The sequence below is a fragment of the Drosophila navojoa genome, chromosome 6, assembly GCF_054131105.1.
Source record: "Drosophila navojoa isolate 15081-1374.11 chromosome 6, UAZ_NAV_1.0, whole genome shotgun sequence".
Classification (NCBI taxonomy): domain Eukaryota; kingdom Metazoa; phylum Arthropoda; class Insecta; order Diptera; family Drosophilidae; genus Drosophila; species Drosophila navojoa.
In genome coordinates, this window is record NC_142894.1 from 589,934 (window position 1) to 609,202 (window position 19,269).

General features: G+C 37.0%; 1 protein-coding gene across 1 annotated transcript; it reads right to left on the reverse strand.

The window, feature by feature from the left end:
* Positions 1-5,461: 5,461 nt before the first annotated feature.
* On the reverse strand, positions 5,462-15,842 carry lgs (BCL9 domain-containing protein legless). Its single transcript, XM_089262793.1, has 6 exons — positions 15,566-15,842; positions 14,988-15,509; positions 11,916-12,212; positions 9,816-11,861; positions 8,323-8,552; positions 5,462-7,367 (listed from the first exon to the last, which is right to left on the reverse strand). The coding sequence occupies exons 1-6, from the start codon at positions 15,708-15,710 to the stop codon at positions 5,718-5,720; spliced, it is 4,890 nt and encodes a 1,629-aa protein (XP_089118919.1). The 5' UTR covers positions 15,711-15,842; the 3' UTR covers positions 5,462-5,717.
* Between the last annotated feature and the right edge of the window lie 3,427 nt (positions 15,843-19,269).

A 19,269-nucleotide genomic window follows, 5' to 3' on the forward strand; every position in this document is an offset into this window, starting at 1 on the left:
GTACGTATTTGCATATCATCGGCCTTCAGAGTTGCGCCATCAAACTTGTTCTTTCTGGTTTGGACGAGCCACTGTGTGAGCAGATACATATATATATATATTTCTCTGAACGTGTGTGTGTATATTTGTATGTGTATGTTAGCACATGCGACGTCCCACATGTGTGACGCTATGAGTAAGATAGGAAGCAGCGAATGGAAGCATCACACATGTGTGACGCGACTGAGCAAATGTATATGTGTGAGCATTTCCCCGTTAGCCATAATAAAGCCTACTGTTTAGGCCTTTATGCGAGCAGAGGAATCATTCCGCTTTCAACAGCGAAGCCCAGCATGTGAACAAACGAACTGAATCTCCGACAGACTAACTAAGTAAAGTGAACGATTCGAAACAAAGAAAATAGAGGAATGTGTGACTGATAAACCGAAAAGCTTAACGAACTTTTATTTTGTTTAATTAGTGCATTCTCAATTATTAATTATTGATCAACCAGTACATAATTCTATCAAAATACACTAATAAGCAACATACAAATATCGCTCTATATGTATATACATATATTGGTGTGATATCATGAAGCTATAGTTCATTCTATTGCATTGGACTCAACTTTTTAATTCGTTGAATAAAAACATTCATATTGAGTGTCAATGAAGCTGAATAATTATGGAAAATGCACTAATCTAATCGGTAGTGCCCGAATGGCGTACGTGTGTTGTATACGTGTACACCTAACGTGCACGTACACTCGCTCAAGTGCTATGCATGGCTAAACTACAAGTTTCTACTATTTGCACAAGATTAATTATTCATTGATTTTTTGAATGATGGAGAGCCATCCGATAATGAAGATATTCCAAAACGAAATAGACGAAATCGAACCAGCATTAGCAATTTATATCTTTTCGAATAAACTATAACTTAATTAGTTTTTTTTAATATACTCATACTCATACTGAGTGCATCTCATGGGGATTCTCGCTCCCATTTGCCATGGTGAAGGTATGTGTTGCTGTTGCTGAGGAGACTGATTATTACAGTCTTATTTCAAGCATCATTTGGGTATGAGTGTGGTTTACACACGACAGTCAAGGGTTATTTAAGGGCTCCAATGCAAGCTTATAGCGTTGTTATATCTATCATTATCGATTCGTTATGGTCCAATAGCCAGACTCTAAAATTAACTGCTTTGTCTGTTGTAAATAAGTACAATGTTTTCAAAACCCACAGCAATACCGCTGATACTTTTTTTTTATTTTTAGCTGTAAAACTGTAGAATAATATCGTAGATTAGAGTAGAGTAGATGCATTTGGAAGTGGACGTGGGTAAATAATACCAACTTTTCAGGAAAAGTCCGCAGTATCGGACATATTTTTTTCAAAACTATATAAGATATTCGATCCTACATAAACTTTATAATTTTTTGCTTAAATTATCTGCAGCTATAAACAGAGAGGAGTTTTTCTCTGAAACTGGAGAAAGATAATAATTGTATGATCAAAGTTAATCGTGAATTAGCTTGAAATATATAATTTTGATACCCATTTCCATTTTTATAGATGTTTGTTATTAAATATGTTTGAATAGGAATAAAAATGTATAATTCTTCTAACCCATTTTCATTTTTGTAGATTTTTCTTGATAAATGGGTCGCCTGGACTCATTGGACGAGTATTTCCTTTCGATTGTTTCGTTTGCCATTTTTGTATTTCTCGGGGGTGGACATTTCCGAACTGTGTATTTGTGGAAGTGCACTCGTAATATATGTGTGATTTTGTATTAGTGTGTGAGTCGGTCGTTTGTTTCGCCAACCATCTTGTTTTTTCCAGAGTACAAAAACTCACCACCACCACAAGCTAAGAATCGGTATCAGAGAAAGGCAGAAGCGGTACACGCACACAGACAGACACACACACACACACACACACACACACACAAGCAAGCAAGCACACACAAGCACAAGCAAAAAAACACACACGCACACACACACACACAGAACCATTCCAACGCCCCTTTGCCAAGGCCATGGCTGAACTTGTGGCCGAACTCAAGTCCCAGACCTTATCCCAGTTCGAGTTCGAGTTCGATCCCACTCGGCTCGACCATTTGGTTGCACTACAAACAAGTGAGTTAAACAATTGTGAGGGCGCCTAACCGTAGTAGAAAAAGGGAAAGGGATACTAGCGGCCATAGTGAATTCACTTTACCAGCTCTTAACAAAGGCAACCACTTGTATCGAAATCATCGATTCGAACTGAGTCTATTACTTATATGTAGTACATACATAGTATCGCTTGCCCGACATTCTAATCATTCTCCACTTTTTTATAAACCCATACATACACACGCGAGCAGAAGCCCGCGCTCTGCCAACTGCGCAGTAAGCAGCGACTGCGCTGCAGTATGGGCAATAGTATGAGAATTTATTTGTTGAATAATTTAATATCTGGACGTACAATCTTCTGTATCTGTAAATTACAAAATGTTTGTATTCATCGTATGTATATACACGGTAAATATAAATTCTCCAGGTCTAAAAGTATTCAAATGACTCTGAAAAACCAAAATCGATTTTTCGATTATTCTCGATAAAAAGTTGTCGGATAATTTATCGAAAGAATAAGACAAACTTGTACTGCGCAAGGTACACAAGAGTATGCACACAAAATTTCAGCTCTCTAGCTCTCATATCCTCTGAAATCTAGGCGGTCATACGGACGGACGGACGAGCGGTTAGACTACTACTCATGAATTCAATCATTAATTAATGACATAATTTTTACTGTATGACAAACCAGTTTATACCCTGTAAAATTATTTTTTTATTTTCTTTTTCACCCATAAAATATTTAGAAAATTAACAATAATAATCTTAATATTTTTCATCTAATTCGATATTCTTCCTTTTAAATTTCCGGTTTCGCTTATATTATCCTATCGTTATTAACGGACGCTCGATCAGAGCAAGTAGATAAAATAAGTCTAATACCCTGCGTGAAGTTGTTAAATCTATTGCTCTTTCGAACATGAGCACTTTTATAATTTGTATATATTTTGTTGCAAGCTTCTGTTGGGTTTTCGTCAAGAATACTTTCAGCTATCCTAGTATCCATGGATCAAAAATATGTCTACAATTGGGACATGGAATACGAAGCATAGTTAATCATTTATATTTTAATATATGAGCGCAGAACGCTAAAAATTTGTTATTATTTATATAGGGCTCAGAGCCTCTGAGTCAGAGGAGATAGCAAATACAGTCTTGCAACATCAGAAGCAAGTTTTATCTTCACCTAAGTGCTAGCACTGACAGTAGAGACAGTCTTACTTTAAGTTAGATGTTTATTATTTGTAAATAAAAATAAAAGTTTGAAAACAAGTAAGAAGATTCTAGTAGAGACTGCGCGACTAGGAGATACTCTGAACTCAATCCAGTCTGATATTCTAATCACTCTGCACTTCTTTATGGTACACATACATACACAGGCACGTATTAAAACGTGCTCTGCTAACTGCGCAGTAAGCAGCGACTGCGCTCGGTCTGCGCTGCAGTGTGAACAATATTATGAGAATTTATTTGTTGGATAATTTTATTTCTAGACGTACGATCTTAATGAAACTTTCAGAACGTAAACATAATGTTAAGATGTATGTACATTCCAAAGCACAGTCTCAAGTACTTGAAAGACGCCGTGGGTAAGGGGGTGGATATAGGGGTGGGGGTAAATTACAACAAAAACCGAAATTATATAAAATACAAAAAATACACATAATAAAAATATAGAAGCTCCAGCTCTTAAGGTGTTGGAGATATAATTAAATAACTAGCTTTTAATTGATAATTAAATAGCTCTTATATCTTCTGAGATCGACGCGTTCATACATACGGACAGACAGACAGACGGGCAGTGCCAAATCGACTCAGCACTTCGCTCTGATCTAGAATACATATACTTTGTGGGGTCTGCCACGCCTCTTTCTGCCTGTTACATACTTTGAACAAAACCATTATACCTTGATTTCCCATTTTCAATGGGTTCAGGGTATAGTAAGAAAGCTCTAGTTGGGACTGCTCGACTACGAGATCTACTGATATTTCAATAATAATTCGCACACACCCATGCACACATACACAGCAGGGCTTACAATGGGAACTTGATTGTTTAATAACATTTCTTGTCGATTGACTATCCTCATGAAACTTTCAGATTATGATTATAACATAAATTTGCATACATTTGGCAAAGCACAAGTCGCTAGTACGCAGGCGTTCTGCTAACTGCTAACGCGCTATTAAAAAAAAAAAACCACATGTTTCAAGTACTAGAAACTTGTGCTTTGATCATATTCTGAAAGTTACATAAAGATACTACCACTGACCAGCGATACTACTGAAAGAGATATTATTAAGCAAATAAACTATCACACTATTGCTCAGATTGCAGCCCAAGCGCAGTCGCTGCTGAGCAGTTAGCAGACCGCGTAGTTACGGGTGCGTGTGCATGTGTGCATAAAAGCAGTGAAATGATTAGAATATCAGCTTGCAGGGTTCAGGGTATCTGCTAATCGAGAGTCTCGACTAGAGCAGCCGTATTTCTTTACTATCACTTGCAGGTGAACAGCTGACTTTAAAACGTTGTATAAATGCCAAAGACGCATTAAGACGAAAAAGACTTGTTCTTTTTTAGTTAAATTGTATACTATTTACAATGTAAATTAAAATCAAATTTGTAATGCTAAGAGAATAAAAAAATGTTAAACTAAAAGCGATTTAATGAAACAAGCATATATATCATTGTGGTTTATTGTGTATGTATATATTTATCTAGCCGACTGACTGCCGAGTGGAGATAATCGATAATCGACTGACAATTATAATCCATCAATCCAATATAGTCTAGTCGAAGACTATAGACTATGGAAGGTACGGACCAGGGCATTCCTCATTGCATGCCTTCATCGATTTCAACTAATCATCATTTGCTTTTTAAAAATGTATGTGGCATTTATTTGCTTTCCCTATAATATTTTACATCTTCTTATAGTCCACACAGTATAATATATATTTAGAAAATTAAAAATATTAACAAATTTTAATGTAATAAAATATATTTTTTCCAAGCTTCAGTGCATCAGATAATTCCAGACTATATAATCTTTTTGAAAATATCATAAGATTTTAAATTAATTAATAAGTGTTGGATTTCTGTTCACATGTTTAATGGAAGAATTTACATGCGCTTATATATATATATATATATATTTATATATATATAATGCAATATCTATATTGCAATAATTATTTAGAGCTGCAGAGTTGAGCCGAAGTCTATACATATACAGTGTCCCCAAAAACTTAGCAAGGTCTCAGATATTGATTCTCGTTTGTATATTATTTTCTCGTGTTTCCAACTGCATGTGATGTGAAATATTCATCAGTCCATCGTTGTTTGCTTTCGATTTCTCCTTGGCTTAGTAATTATACTAGAAGTTAGAGTAATTACAAATTTACCATTCCAAGTATTTCAAATTGTGATACAGAATTTTACGGATAGTTTGAATTTTAATTTATCAAATTGAGGATATTTTTATTTTATTCCCTTTTCATGGCAATTTCATCTTGGCAATTTTGCGATTAGTTTTGATGCCCGATTTTTTCAAATACAGAGACTAGCTTTTCGTTCGTTCGACAGATGGATTATAATCCGCTCCGATCTTATTTATTCACAAAAAATGCGGGATTCGGCGATAGATTTGGTGGCATAGGTATCATATTGTTGCCAATTTGTTGCTGCTGCTGTTGCTGCTGTTGACTTCTAGTATTTGTTGCATATAGTTGCTGTTGAAAACTGTGATATTGTTGCGCATATTTCAGATCATTTGACGACGGTCCGACGAAGTTGACACCCCCCCCGTTGCCTGCTGATGACATAAGATTACTGTTGTTGCTGCCAACAACCATGCTAGGATGTCCTTGCCCCGGTAATTGTACGAGTGGTACTGAGCCTTGCATGCCCACTTGACTTGGACACATGCCGCCTGGCATGGACTTTATGTGCTGCTGTTGACCCTTCGGTTGACCTTGTTGATGTTGTTGATGTGGTGGTTGGTTATGTTGTTGTTGCTGTTGTTGTTGCTGCTGCTGCTGCTGCTGCTGCTGTTGCTGCTGCTGATGCTGATGCTGCTGCTGCTGCTGTTGCTGCTGCTGTTGCTGCTGCTGTGCTGCCGCAAACATTGCTGGCGAATTGCAACTACCAGCGCCATTGTTAAACAAGACAGTCGGATCATTGCAATCCAAGCCATCGGCGCTGCCAGAAAACTGTCCTTGATGTCTATGACTCACAATATTGTTGCCAGCTGGGGCCTGCAAGCGAATGTTGCTCAAACCGCCATGTTGTCGCATCCCAGAAGGGCGCATGCCTCGTATCATTGGTGTCATATCGGCATGCCCTGGCAATCCTACACTTCCAACGACTTCATCGTCCAGGCCAGCTAGCTGATTACAATTCTGAAAAAAATTCATGCTGCTATGATTATTTATCATTTTGTTCTGCTGCAGTTGTTGCTGATCGCCAGGCGCTGAGCTCATATTCATCGCCATTGGACTGCCATCACTTCCAATTGGGTTTGCGATTTGTGGGTTGGCGTATCGCTGCAAGAACTCCAAGCTCGGTGCCATTCGAATATTGCCATTGTTGCCAATATTATTACTACTATTGTTGTTGTTGTTGCTAGTACCGGTATTGCTGCTTTGGGGCCTCACCGGCATATATTGAATTGTATTTGGTGTGCTGGCCTTCACTTGAACATTCGGATTGAAATTAGGTCCCAAATTGACCGGCATGCGACCCATCATTCGTGCGCCCGCTGGTAATATCCCATGAAAGCCGGGCCCAGGTCCGTGCCCGGATACATCACGCATCATGCCATTTGGTCCCGGACTAAAGCTGGAAGGGCCCAATCCAGCCAGTTTAGGATTTAGCATGCGCTGTCCCATCGAATTGATCAATGGGTTTATCGAATGACAATTGCTTGAAACATTACTCATATGTTCCATACTGGTGCCATCCAAATTGGGCACCAAGCCAGCTGCCGCAGCAGCAGAATGCTCTATATTCATATCAACTGATCCCGGAAGTGAACCTGGACCTGGCACCATAATATTCAACCCGCCGGCGGGACTGCCAACGCCCGATACACAGCTCGTTAGTTGCTGAGACATCTGGGCCAGTGACGATATTGGATCAAAGTTCTGTGGCATCTTATTCTGGGCTGGTCGATTGCTACTGCTGTTCGGATTCAGTGGCATATTATCCGAACGACGCCCAAATTGCATGGGTCCTCCGCTGGGTCCACAATTTTGACGCTAAAATCAAAATAACAATGGACTCCGTAAGTATAATCGATTGGATAGACTCTTTGCCTTAGCATATGCATACCTATACGTTAATATAATCATAATTAGCTAGTCAAGCCGATTGAGGTAGGATTATTTCACATCATTTAGTACCATTAGGACCTTTTCATACCCTGACCTCATTGAAAATTAGAAATCATTGTATAATGGTTTTGTTAATCTCTGTCTGTCTGTCCCACTATCAAGTTTACTTTAAAAAATCTATAGGTACTCCCACTACTTTGTTATCGATCTTTAGCACTAACCAGAGAATACATAGAGTGGACATGCAGCGTAAAGCTTTTGAAGAGTATACCTAACTCTTCAAATAGTTTGCCATGCTCATTCAAAATATTTTTGTTTTCATTATTTGAGGGAAGGGTATGAAAGCGTTGGTGCATTATGAAAATGTTTTCGTCTCGAGCATGCACTCACACACTTACAGTCCCTTGCTACATGTCTGAGCAGTCATGTATGTATATGCCTGTGTGAAGCTCTTGATGCCTGTCGGAATTTTAAAACCCAACATTTGCGTTTGGTAGATCTCGTGAACTGCACATAATTACATACATACGTTTGATTGTGTGTTCGCAGGGGACGCGATGCTCACAAATTATAGAGTATCAGTTGCAGAAGCATTTGTATGCCTATGTGATAAAATATGTGCATGGAAAATAAACATTGACGTGTGTGGGCAATGGGACCACAACTTAGAATTGTGTGACCGATTTTGGGTTCGAATTGCTGAATCGCATTTATAATTAAATACTTTAAACCCGGTTATCAGGCTATAATGATAAGCAGTCGATTTAGACCTGTCCGTTCGTATATATGAACACGTCGATCTCAGAAGATATAAGTCCGTCTGTGTGCTTTATTACTTGATTCTACTTCATCTTAATCATCTACATCAATTTTCACTTACCTCGATAGGATTGTTTCCATTGGAACCTTTGTATGCGTTTAGGGCAGTGTTTGGATTATTTTGCACGTGTGCGTGTGGATTAAAGTTTAGCCCCGGGCTGGTTGCCGGAAATCGTGAGTCCATGTTATTTGGTTCGATTAAATTATTCGTGTTATTTGCACTGGAATTCGCATTGGGGTTTCCTGGAGACCGAGGACGCTGCGGACTTGGTCTAGTGTTTTTTATTTCACCTAAATAAACGTGAAAAATTCATTTATAATTATATATAATAGAACGTTTTTCTTCCACAAGATTCAAATGAGTCGTTAAGGTTAAAGGACTTTGCAGTGCATTTTCTAAATGCTTAAAAATTTAATTCAATGCGAACAAGTAAGAATGATCTAGTCGAGGCTGCTCGAATAGAAGGTACCCTGAACCCTGCAATGAACAGATATTCTAATCGTTCTGAATTTTTTTTTATACATACACATGCAACCAACGTTCAAATGTATTTATATTCCAAAGCACAATTCAATTTGAATTATTTGAAATACGTTTTTATGGTACGTTTAATGGTTTTGTGTAAAAGTATGTAACGGGCAGAAGGAATCATCGCAGAGCCCATAAAGTATATATAGTCTTGATCAGGACGACGATATAGCCATGTCCGTCTGTCCGTCCGTCTGTATCGATCTCAGAAGATACAAAAGCTAGAGAGCTGAAATTTGGCATGCATACTCGTGTATACCATACGCAGTACGAGTTTGCTTTATTTTTTTGATAAATCATCCGATAACTTTTTTATCGAGAATAATCGAAAAATTGATTTTGTTTTTTCAGCCTCATTTTAACACTATTAGACCTAGAAGCTTCAGATTTACCGTGTATATAAATATGATGAATACAAACATTTTGTAATTTACAGATTTTGGATACCACGCCCCCAATTTGTAAAAAAAATCATTTCAATAACTAGAGACTTGTGCTTTGGAATGTACGTTCAGAAAGTTTCATTAGGATCGTACGTCTAGAAATTAAAATATTCAACAAATAAATTCTCATAATATTGCCCATACTGGAGCGCAGCCCAAGCGCAGTCGCTACTTACTGCACAGTTAGCAGAGCGTGTTTTTATACGTGCGTGCGGATGCATGTGTATGTATGTATATGTGCATAAATTAAGTATAGAATGATTAAAATATCAGCTTGGAGGGTTCAGGGTATCTCCTAGTTGAGCTGTCTCGACTAGAGCCTTCTTACTTGTTTACAAGTTGGAATCCTTATATTTCTTCGAATGCAATAAAAATAAACTCTGTAAGCCTAATGTGTTGAGAGATTGTCTAAATTTGTTAAATTAAACAATACTTTTTTAGAGCAATTTTCATATTTCATCCAAATAAAATTTCTATAGTTTTAATCAATCTTTTTTTTTTTTTTTTTTTGCCGAATCTTGTGGAACTCTTGAATTACACGTAATCGCCTAAGCTACCTAACACCTTTTAAAATTCAATTACCAGTTGTGTTGAACGATTCTAGATCCTTGGGCGAAAGGTGGGAAAGAGGCGTACCGGGATTACTATTTAGATGGTGATTCATCACATTCACACAAGCATTGACGCTTGATGAATTGTTGCCAGCATTTCGATGTCGACTTGGAGGCGAACCGGAGTCAGTCGGAAAACAGTTCTTCGATGGTGCTATGGGACCTATATTTGCTGTACCCCCAACAGGGCCACTTGTTGATGAATTGGTTGTGCTGTTTAGTTCCATGCTAGGTGAATTCGATGGTAATCCAAGGGCACCTACTGTGCGTGGCGATGGCAGGGAGAGATTATTGGGACTGGATGGATTTGGAGATTGCGTGGCAATAGGCACTGATGCCGAACGTTGTGTGGGATGATATGGCGGTGGTGGTCCTTGTACATTATTTCGAATGACAGCATTTGGTGTACTACTAGTACTCGATGCCGTAATCGTTGACTGGGGAGTAGGACCGGAGCCAGGTCCAGACATGCCCGTCGGCCGACAGGCTGCTTTGCCCACTTTCAAGCGTTCTTCGAAAAACTGCTGTTGTAATTTGTTCCACTCCATGGGAGACAAACCGCCTTCTACTTTGTCGCCAACTCCCATGCCCATAACGCAATTTGTATTACCAAATCCACTTATCAGTTCTGGTGAATTTGCCAATAAGTTAGGATTATTTGAACATTGCATGTTAACATTCATGTTAACATTCATACCAACAGCTGTGGCAGGGCCCGCTCCTGCTCCACCTCCGACGCCTGACGCTGCTGTCGCCGCAGCTGCTGCATTTGCTACCGGCAAGTTGTTCTTCTGCCCACTATTGCAAGTTATAACAGCTCCAATATCTCCAATAACATCAGATGGCAATGGCATCAGCACATCCTCGCCCAGCTGTGACATGTGCTCCGATTTTTGTTGCTGCTGTGTAGCCGCTGTAGCCGCTTGCATTTGCAATTGCATTTGTCGCATTTGTGCATTCGATGCAGCGCCTGTCGGTGCAATGTTCATCATTAAATTTCCTATTGCCGCCTCATTTGGCAGCTTGTTCAAATGGCTGCTTGTAGGTCCGCTCTCATTCTCTGGGAACAGGAATTGATTCATTTTTTTCAATTTAGCCAATTGCTCCTCTCGATGCTGTCGCTGCTGCGGTGTCAAGTTTTCGTCTGGCACTTTAACACCCTGCAATGAAATTATATTGCTATCCGTGCTTAGGTCTGTGCTGCTGCATTTGCCCAGAACACTGTCGACACCTTCCAATAGTTTCAGAGCTTGCGAATCTGGGTCTAGTGTGCCGCGATTTCCATTTCCTGCCTCCCAGCACATCAATTCGCTTTCGTTGACAAGTGATTCGGCTGTTCCTGTTGAATCACCAAAGTTGTTTCGCTTATCGGCTTGGCTATTAAAATGAATCTTCGATTTCTGCTGCTGCGGCTGCAGCATTTTGGTTAAATTTGGATTCGAACTTGGATTGTTGGAATTTGTATTTGAATTGAGCCAATTTGGTCCACCTGTTCCGGACATGTTGCCAATGTTGAGGCCTAACGAGTTCTGTCGTTGCAGCTTGTTCATTTTCATTGGATTCTTCATAAAAAAGTCTTCAAGAAAACTCTTTGTCGCCGGCTGTGTGCAATGGTAGGCGATGATCGTTTGAAATTGCCCGCTCAACACAGATTCTGCCCCATTATTAGCTAGTTGAGTCGAGAAGACAAATATATGATTCTGCTGTTGCATATATTCTAAGCAGTTGCCGACGCTATTGTTATTGCTCATAAAATTGGATGATGCACCACCACCACAACTACCACCGCTACCGGCGACTCCTGTACCAGCTCCTCCAGCAATCGGCGAAACGTTGGTGCCAAGGCCAAGAGATTCGCCAAGTCCAGGTCCAGTTGCAGTTGGATTAGCATTTAGATTAGAGCTCGTGGAATTTATATCACCCATACGATCAGCATCCAACGTATTACAGTTGACAAGATCATTGTCAGTGCTTAGCCCCATTACAGATGGCGGCTTCTCACTTAGCTCTATTTTAACTAGAGTATTGATACAGTTTAATTCAGGCTTTTAGGTTATTTTTGTGAACTCACCAGGAGTAACAGATCGATCTGTTGCACCAATCGATCCAAATCCCACTGGCGACATGCTTGGCGAGAAATGATCTTCCTTCTTCATATTCACCAAGCAATTGCTCAGCAAGAGATCTGTCGGCTCCTCCTTAACAGTTGTCGTTGAACTTGCAGCAGAAGCAACAGCTGTTACTATTGTTGTTGCTGCTTTTGTATTGCTACTGTTGGTAACTGTTGAGTTGCTTTGACTATTTTGATTTGATTTATCCAATGTTGAATTAGCAGGTGTATTCACTTGATTCGATGGCTTTAGCTTAGCTTTATGAGTAGGAAGAATATGTTAGTACTTAGCATACCTTACATAGTTAATAAATATCCTATCATACAGTATTGAGCAAAAATGAGTGAATGTTTCACAACTTTGAAAAAAAAAGTAAGCTATACAAGCAAGTCAAACCTTTTTTTATACTCATTCACGAAGTGAATTAAATAAATTAATGAAAAAACCCTTATTGGCAATAGCTTTACTGACTCTTTTTGACATGCTCTGAATCCAACTTTGAACAATATCTTTCTACAGCATACTTTCCTAGCCGTCTTTTCACTATTGACCACAGATTTTCAACAGCATTGAGGTCGGGACTCTGTGCTGGCCAATCCATTAGCTTAATATTTTGCTTTCCAATCCATTTCTTAACAATTTTTGCAGAAGATTTTGCATTGATTTTGTTGAAAACCCATTTTTTTTTTCGGGACACGCACATATATTAATCAATCCCTTGCAAATTTCAAACGCGCATTCACACTCTTTTCGAACAATGCAGATTCGTTTTTTTTTTTTTTTTTTTTTTTTTTTTGTGCTAACAGCTTGTTTTTCTTCATTTCCGGTCATCAGGGTCCGACAAAAGTTTTTTGCAACCTTTGACTCGAGTTTTCGGAGTCACATTTGGTCTCCTAGAGCAGCGATTGGCTGATACCAGGATTTTCGGCAATAGTACTTGAAGGAAAGCCCTTCTCGTTCAGGCATACACTACTATTTTCAATGTCGACTGAAATTTTTCTCATTATACTCTGAACCCATTGAAAATGGGAAATCAGGGTATAATGGTTTTGTTGAAATGTATGTAACAGGCAGAAGAAGGCGTGGCAGACCCCAGTAAGTATATATATTCTTAATCAGGGCGACGAGCTGAGTCGATTTAGCCCTGTCCGTCTGTCTGTCCGTCCGTCCGTCTGTCCGTATGTTTGAACGCGTCGATTTCAGAAGATTAAGAGCTAGACTCTTCAACTTTTTTTTAAAATGTCCGTATATATCACGCGCATATCGAGTTTATCACTAAAAACGATAACTCATTCGATAGTTTTTTATCGATGAAAAACCTTATCTCCTACATCTTTCAAGCTAGAGTCTCCAAATTTAAAATGTATATCAAGATGCATTTTATACAATTTCGTTTTTTGTTAAAATTTACCCCACACCCCTAAATCCACTCCCTCACTATCATCTTTGTAAAAGTCGTATATCAAATACTAGAAACTTGTGCTTCGGTATACATATGCATATAAACATTATGATTACGTTCTGAAAGTTTCATTACGATCGTACGTCTAGAAATTAAATTATATAACAAATAAGTTCTCATTATATTGCACAGCAGCGCAACCCAAGCGCAATCGCCTGTATATATATATATATATATATATATATATATATATATATATATATATATATATATATATATATATATATATATATATATATATATATGTGTGTGTGTGTGTGTGTGTGTGTGTGTGTGTGTGTGTGTGTGTGTGTGTGTGTGTGTGTGTGTGTGTGTGTGTGTGTGTGTGTGTGTGTGTGTGTGTGTGTGCTAGTTATTATTGAAATATCAGTTGCTTATAGGGTTCAGGGGATCTCGTACTGCGACTGCGCTTAGGCTGCGCTGCAGTGTGGGCAATATTATGAGAATTTACTTGGTGAATAACTTCGTTTGTAAACATACGATCTTAATGAAATTTTCAGGGCGTAATTATATGGTCAAAATATGTGTACATTCCAAAGCACAAGTCTCTAGTACTTAAAATACGTTTCTTACAAATTTTGGGCGAAGGGGGCGTGGTATCCAAAATCTGTTGATTACAAAATGTTTGTATTCATCATACTTATATACACAGTAAATCTGAAGTCTCCACGTCTAATAGTATTCCAATGAGGCTCAAAAAACAAAATAAATTTTTCGATTATTCTTGATAAAAAAGTTATTGGATGAGTTATCGAAAAAATAAAGCAAACTCGTACTGCGTATGGTATACACGAGTATGCACACAAAATTACAGCTCTCTAGCTCTTATATCTTCTGAGATCTCGGCGTTCATACGGACGGACGGACGGACGGACAGACGGACAGGGCTATATCAACTCAGCTCGTCATGCTGATCAAGAATATATATACTTTATGGGGTCTGCGATGATTCCTTCTGCCTGTTACATACTTTTTCACAAAAACATTATACCCTGATTTCCCATTTTCAATGGGTTCAGGGTATAAAAAACGCAGATCAAGACCTCATTATTTCATTATCCCTCTATATAAACGTACTTATCACACATTTGACTATTACTAAATTTTCTCGAAAGCTACCTAGGAATGTCTATTCGGTAATGTGTGCTTGAATAAGAGTTTCATAACAGAAATTAGTCACATGACTTTATCCGCATCACGCACTGTACCAGATAAAGATACATTATGGTGCCGATCTTTTAATTATTAGGCCAAAGGCTATAGCGGACTATAGCGAAAGCACATATATGGCTATTTAAAAACAGAAGTTCCGAAACTGTACCTTCATGTTTGCTGACTTACTACCCTAACAGAGACTATGTAAATATTCCTCGTTCAATGCTCTACTTTTTTCTCCTCCCAGTCTGATATAGGTCCTCACGTCTGCCCCGAGTTACACCCGACTTGTGTGCTTCGCAAAAGATTGCATAATTCCATTTGGTATCTGCATGCTTCCATTGGTTTCACGCAAGCCGAGCATACCCTATGAAACTGTTAAATGTAATAGCTTAGACCAATACACATTATTTACCACAATCCTCCTCCTTGATACTGCTACCGCTGATGGTGGTACTGGTACTGGTGCTGCTACTGCTGCTGGTGCTGTTATTACTGGTGCTGTTCTTCTTCTTCATTGGCAGGTCGTCCAGCTGCGGCTGTTCACTTTCGGCTGACGAGTTTAGCATTTGTGCAATGTTGCTGCTGCTGCTGTTGCTGGTGCTCTTCGTATTTGACTGATCGCTGCCATTATTTGGATTTTGAGTCGACTGTGGCGAATTTCCATTAGTTTGTCTAGCTGAATCCGACAAGCTGCTGCTGGCATTATTATTAATTGTGTTTTTACTGGTACTATTATTATTATTATTAGTATTACTATTAATGTTATTATTATTATTATTATTATTATTATTATTATTATTATTATTATTATTATTATTATTATTATTATTATTATTATTGTTGCTGCTGCTGTTATTATTTGTGCTGCAATTATTTTTGGTAGATGTATCCGCCTCATCTGACATGGTTTGATTCGTTTGATTATTTGCGTTCTCTGCGTAAATAAATGATGACAAATAAAAATATATAGAATATTTTATTTTAGCCCACCTGGCGATATTGTTGAATAAGGCTCGGCTTTTACTTTGACAGCTTTTAAAGCTTCAATCTGAACAAGGTTTTTTGTCGCTTCATCAGTGTTTGTTGTTGCTGCTGATGTTGATTGGCTGGCGCCTCCTGTTATTGTGGACAGCATTCTCAATAAGCCAACATAGAACACCACAATTTGTGTTCAGCTTCCGAATGTCTATAGATTCCGTTTTCTAACTATTTATTTTATGAAATGTCTATACTAACAGTGGGCTCTGAGATATGAGCCTTATTTTTGAGCTCCCAGAGTTCATTTCAATGCACTTCATTCATTATGCGCTTCCAGTTTTTTTTTTTTTTTTTTTTGATTAAGCCAAATTGTATGGGCACACTCACACACACGCATTAACACATTGACTCATGTGCGCTTGTGTATATAAACGCTTGCACTCAAACAAAACAACAGAAAATTCTGTATACACACAAAACGGACTCATATATACCTACAACACACGCACAAAAATGACACAATTAGCTAAGAAAAATCGTTTTAGTTGTGAAAACGACGCTCTAATTCTGCTCAGTAATTTCGCGCAGTTTTTATCACTCTAGTTACATACAAACAATTATTGCTTGTCGAAAAGAATTGTGATTTTTAATTTGTAAATACAACTCGCCCAGCCACTTGGCACGCTCCTGCTACATACATATATAAAATATACAATCTGTGTTCGAAAATACTAAAAAGTATTATTGTATAGTCGGGTATCGCGCTACGATGCGACTGCTATACGTATTTTACCAAAAGGAACGAGTATTTTCTATTTGAGTATTTTATATGTAGCGAGTGAGCACAGGTAACTTTAAAAGAGTCAATATTAATACAAAAATATAACTTCATGCGATACAAGAGTACGATAGGTCGTGACTATAGATGCATAGTTTTTCAAAATTTCGATAATTGTCTGTATTTGAACTTGTACATATATACATACATACATATGTACATATGTGAGTCGAAATTAAGTAATTCATCATTATTTTCTTGTATGTATCGCAATAATCAATTAATGAAGGGAACCGGTAATCCTAATATTTAGAGACCGGATCGCATACACCCGAATTAGAATTAAAATCAGAATTAAGTCAGCTGTAAACCAGTAAAGATACCCAAGAAATGTAAATGAGGTCTTATTTATCAGTCATTCATTATGTATTAAAGCACTTAATTATTTTTATATTCTAAGAAACAATGTTTAAAATTAAAGAAAACTAAAATAAATGGATTCTTCTATGTTGCAGCTTATTTGGTGCACTTTTCTTTCAACGAATTCATCGCTTTGAAAATTTATAAATAAGTATTTGGTATGACCTCCTTTTAGTTTATTCATCTCTTTTAAACGGTTATTTTTATTGGATATTGAATTTTCCTAAGGGCCACAAGTGGACTGTTCCCGATCAACCAGGTCTGGACAATACCCGATTTATGTTTCGGGTCATTAAGTTTCCAACTCCCGAAACCGCCATGCAGACCCAACCCATGACACTGCCACCGCCATGTTTAATACTTGGTTTTAGGTTGGACAAAATAAAAGTGACTTCAGAACGCTCTACTGGCAAAGAATCTTCAGCGATGTCATTCAAAAGTTAATAAAAAGAGGTGATTAAACTAAAAGGAGGTCATACCAAATATTTCGGTCAATAAAGTTATTGAAAGTGAAATGCACGAAATAATCTGTGAAATGGAAGAAGCCAGTTATTTTAATTTTCTTTAGTTTAATAAATAATAAGCGACTGACTCATATAATTTTTTTTTATATCTTAACTGGTTTAGCGGGAATACGGCTTTAAAATTACAAATTTTTTACACCGCTGCACGAAATAAGCTGTGAGCCACTGTATTCGTAGAATCTTCATACCGTCACCAAATACACGAGGCCGTGTACATACATATGTACATACATACATGCATATGTATGTATGCATGTACATACATAAATCTTAATTGTCATTGTCCTCATCATAATTTATTTGATTTATTTATTGCATTTAGCTTTTTTATGTATGTATAAGTTACTTTTAACTTTAAATGGATTCACGTAATTGTATGTACGTAATGCATTTCTAATATATGTATGTATATGTATGTTGTTTCTCATTTTAATTTAATGTTTTTTTTTTATGTTCCGTTTACATTTTTTGTTTTTGGATTTGTTTTTTTTTTTTTTTTTTTCATTTTTTATTTATTTTTAGATTGGTGATATTTTAGACTAAATTGACTAGCAAAGTTCTTCTGAGTATTCGCAGCGTGTTCATGTGTTTCAATAACTATTAAACAATAAGATGCATTAAATAATACATACCATACATATGTATGTATGTATGCTATCATATGCATATATGTACATATGTATATACATATGTATTTATGTACACCATTATAGGTGTATACTATGTATGTATGTATTTATGTACATATGTATATACATATACATACATACATATGTACATATATATATAAAGTCATTCGTGCTACTTGTATGTATGTATGTATCTTCCGTGTTGCTTCAGAGTGCAAAATAAAAAACACTCACATTTGGTAACTGAGTGTGTTTGTGTGGGTCTTCATTTATATATGTACATTTCTATAAATTTACATAAACATATGTATGTATGTATGTATATACTTACAATTTCGATTAATGTCTTTACATTAAAATATTTACATTTTTTACATACATACATACATACATATACATACATACATATGTATAAATATATACTTTAATATTGTATTTGGATTTGTAGTTGTACCTTATTCATTTTATAAATTTGACTAGACTTTTTCATACAAAGTTTGCATCACTCGGCTCAGAAAATTTACATATGTATGTATAAATGTGTATATATGTATGTACATACACATACATATACTATGTTGATGATCTCGAAAGTAAGTTTATTTCCGCATCATCTCCCACTTAGGTTAGCTAGGAAATTAAGACAGTTTTAATAGAAAAAAAAGTGCTCGAAAATTAGCGGAATTTCATAATCAGGTACTAACGGAAAATCATGTATATTAATAAATATGTATGTATATACATATATGAATACTCAATGATGTTACAAAAAAAAAAAAAAACAACAAAAAAATATATATATATATATATGTATGTACATACATACATACGTGCATACATATGTACATATATTCAGTTATGTTTGTACTATATTTGTGTACACTATAAGCGGAGTCGTTATGTTCGGATTCCACTGAATATATGTATATATATATATATACATACGTATGTATGTACATACACAAATTTATTATATTTAAAAACATTCTCGACTTCGAAATCCCCTGAACCCTTCGAAGAATTGATATTTCACAATAATTCTTCGCGTCTTTCTGCTTTCTGGTACACAGAAAAACATAAGGATGCAAGCATTAACACGCATTGGCTGTAGTGTGGGCTTAATGTGGAAACCTAATTGCTTGATAACTTTTCTAGTTAATGGACTATGCCCATGATCAGATCGTGATAATAACATTAAAGTGCGTGTATGTGCCAAAGCACAAGGCTCTAGTACTTGAAATATGCCATTTACAAAGGTGATGGTGAGGTGGTGGATATAGAATTGGGGGTAATTTACAAAAAAAGTCGAAATTATATAAATTACTTATGTGTTTACATTTAAAAATTGGCGACTCCACTTCAAAG